At 37.6% G+C, this 3,584-nt stretch overlaps 1 protein-coding gene across 1 annotated transcript; it reads left to right on the forward strand.

The window, feature by feature from the left end:
• Positions 1 to 837: 837 nt before the first annotated feature.
• On the forward strand, positions 838 to 3,249 carry marveld1 (MARVEL domain containing 1). The gene is made up of 4 exons (XM_066679919.1): positions 838 to 897; positions 990 to 1,079; positions 1,412 to 1,587; positions 1,704 to 3,249. Exon 4 carries the CDS (start codon positions 1,753 to 1,755, stop codon positions 2,239 to 2,241), a length of 489 nt encoding a protein of 162 aa, XP_066536016.1. The 5' UTR covers positions 838 to 897; positions 990 to 1,079; positions 1,412 to 1,587; positions 1,704 to 1,752; the 3' UTR covers positions 2,242 to 3,249.
• Positions 3,250 to 3,584: the final 335 nt, after the last annotated feature.

Consider the following 3,584-nt stretch of genomic DNA (forward strand, 5'->3'; position numbering starts at 1 on the left):
GCATTTTGCACAGTGATTTCTAGGTGGACCACATGTAAACGGAAGTTTAAATAAAATGTCACATTTTGCCACTTTTCCATTCACAGTCCAATGTACAGAATTTTTTCCTTCATTAATTTATTTTGTTATGTTTTGTAACTTTGATCACTAAATAAATTTAATCAAGCACTGTGTCAACATTTTCAATGTCATCATTTTATATCAGGCCTACTCATTATTGTAAATCTCACAGTTGATGGTAATATTGGTATTATATTTTTTTTGTTTTCCAGAAAAAAAATACTAGTGGACCAATATATGCAAGCTGTCTGAGGTAGACGAGTATTCATCCCTCATGTCAGGAACATAATTAACCCATTGGCTGTATACTGATTTGTAACAGGTTCATGTAATAATAATGCGCTTTCATGCATACTCACTTATCCAGCCTCACACCAAATGACATTTCAAGTGATATACCTTTCCAGTTTCAGAAAACCATCATGAGAGAGTTCTGCTAAAGTTATGGCACACTTCAGTCATCTCAGCAATTTAGCCAGGATAGCTGTCCTATGTCTTTCTAATTTTGGTTTTCCAGTTCAATAAAACCTGTTTATATATATATATATATAGTCTTGGCTAATGCAAATAGTTACAATGAAACTGCATGAGGGTAATTTTATTATTTATTATTTAAAAAGTCATTTCAAAGCCTTTAAATTTATGCTGGACATTATAACATTACATATAAAGGAAAATAGAATATGAAATATGCAGCATAATTTGATTGGTCAGATTTATTTGGCTTGTAAAGTTATTAATGAGACATCTTGAATACTTCGTTTTCATCCGTTTCTATGGATACTGGCACAACACTGTTTTAAAGTCTACAGCCTGTAACATTCAAAATGATTTCAGGTAAATATAATAATAATAACGATAAAAGACAAAATTCTAAGTTAATATTAACTAAGATAAAAAGTTATACATGTTTCTCTGTATCCATTTAGAGTTACCAAAACAGAAAAGTCGTTGAATCAGTCACAAACGGTTCTCACCATCAACGAGAGGCTTGGGCGGAACACAGTGTAGGATTCGTGGTGAGTAATTAAAAAGGCGGGGTGGCCACGTTTCAAAGAGAGTTTATGTGAAGTTTTGGCGCCCCCCAGACCTCATATTATGTTGTTGTTTTTTTTGTCCTTGATTCTGAGACTAAAGCGATATTTTCTTTAATTTGAATAAATTGCTTATTATTAATTTATATGAAAACAAAAACTATCTCTTATTATTAAACGGTCATTGTATACTTTTCAGTCTCTTTTTCTCTCTCTCTCGCTCTCTCTCTTTCTCTCTCTCTCTCTCTCTCTCTCTCTCACACACACACACACACTCTCTCTCTCTCTCTTTCTCTCTTTCTCTCACTCTGACTCAGAGAGGGACGGTTAAGGTTTCAAGCCAGCCCCCTGCTCCCAGACCCTTCTCTTCCAGCTGCTGGGTGGGAAAATAGGGGGAGGGAGACAAAGCTCTCCAGCTGCCACAGAGGAAACGGAAAGGACGAAACACAGAAAACTAATTTCAAAAACCTCCAGGCTGTGCGCAAGTAGCACTGTGAGCATTCTTTTTATTTACGAGACTGATACTTTCTCTTTCTGAAATCTCCACTAACGTTTTTTTTCCCACTTTTCACATCTGTGCTTGCTTTGTTCTCTGCTTGTGGCAAATAGCCTCCACCCAAAGAGGAGAGACAGACAAGGTTTGTTCCACGGCAAGGAGATGCCCCCCCAGCCACAGGTGAGGAGGAATTACCTGGAGTTCCTCAAAAGCTTCATTGGGATTGTACGGATCCTTCAAATCCTGCTGGGAGCCGGTCTTTGGGTCACCATTGCTGCCAACAAGTATGAGGGCTCTGTTCACTTTGTGCTGTTTGTGGCTGTTTTCTTCTGGCTCCTCACGCTGGCCCTCTTCTTCGTCACTCTACTGGACAAGCAAGACCTTGTTCCTATTGTAGGAGGAGAACGCTGGTTGTTGACCAACGTAATACATGACTTTGCAGCCACTCTGCTATATTTGTCTGCCATTGGCATCATGATCTATAAGACAGACAAGAACTCCTTCTGTAATGTGAAACATTACAGGCCTCCATGTTCATTTGCTGTCTACCTCACTGGCTCCGTGTTTGCCTGCCTCACTACCTGCGTCTATCTTCTCTCTGCAATATATGGTTCCTGCAGAAAGTGTCGGGGCGAGCAGACTGTGGTGTAACAGCCCAGTGCAGGCTCAGGACGATGGATGGATGGGGGAGGGAGGCCGTGTGCCCCTCGCTGAGAGAAAAAGGCCCTTCCCTGGGTCACACACAACAGGCTTTTGGAGACTGGAAAAAGGTGGTTTCTTTTCTCTTAAAGCACAGATTTAGATTCCCTTGTCTCAGGCTTCCAGGTTTTAGATTTTTTAGACAGTAATTTAAATGCCATAACATCAACAGACACTCAACAATGTGTTTTATGGCCGTATTTGTGCTTTTTTTATATATATACAAATTCAAGCTACTCAACACTTCATGTAAAAGAGTCATGTTTCTTTCTTTGTACTGTTACAATGAGAAACAAAACAGCAGTTTGTTGCCTCATGCAAATATGCCACATTTGTAGCATTTATTTTATTTTTCATGATCTTGCCATAAAGCAGTGAAATGTCATTCTACATAAGTGTGGGTGTAAGCGTATGTATAGACTACCTGATTGAATAACCTCATTTCAAGAATATCCTTGAGATTTTTTTTTTTGCTTAAAAATAGCACAGCAACAATATTATGTAAATTGTCTTTAAAATACACAAATTATATTATTTAACATGACACAAATGTCAGTCACAAACCATGTCGAATAATGAATAAAAAAGCTAAAACTGAGAATTTTGTTATGCGCAGGAAAGATTTTGGCTGTGTGGAGAGGCTAAGACAACAGTCATAACATCATTCCATAGCAACCAGATTGAAATTCAGAGATTTGAGGTTTTATGATAGGTACTTTACTTCATAATCTGTTATTCATATATGTTGTATACCATATTTAATGAAGAAATGCAAGAGTTATAAATGTGAAACCTTGCTGTTGTTGGACTCTCAAGAGGGAAATAAAGAATGGGAGTGTCTTACTGTAATCTCAGTTAAGAGGGGTGTACTTCCAAAGAAATGAACAGAGGCGTTATTTAGATCTCAGCTATGCTGGTCATGTCTACTGAAAGTTTAAAAAAGTGTCATCATTTTTCAATGTTCCTATTTCTGTATGCAATTCTGTATGAATTAGTATACAAATACATTACTTTGAGTTACTTATATTTGTCAATAATAGCAAAAAATTTGGTGTTAATGCCAACTTGAATAGACACGTGTTGAAATTCTCAGGATGTGTAACTCGGTGACTGATAGCTGAAACCCACTGCCTCTCACAAAGGCACAAGCTCATGGTGAATAGAGATCACCAAGTAAACAACATCTGAGGAATGTGGGAAGTTGCAGAGCTTCTGGTAAAAACTTTCTGGTAAAAAAGCAGAACTAATGTTTTTCAGCTTCAATAAGGATTTTCATTTTCCATACCTCCTACTAT

The sequence above is a fragment of the Hoplias malabaricus genome, chromosome 8 (genome assembly GCF_029633855.1).
Source record: "Hoplias malabaricus isolate fHopMal1 chromosome 8, fHopMal1.hap1, whole genome shotgun sequence".
Taxonomy (NCBI): domain Eukaryota; kingdom Metazoa; phylum Chordata; class Actinopteri; order Characiformes; family Erythrinidae; genus Hoplias; species Hoplias malabaricus.

What these genes read in the sequence shown, in the direction of transcription:
- marveld1 (XM_066679919.1), top strand. Translation starts at nt 1,753, where the DNA reads ATGCCCCCCCAGCCACAGGTGAGGAGGAATTACCTGGAGTTCCTCAAA.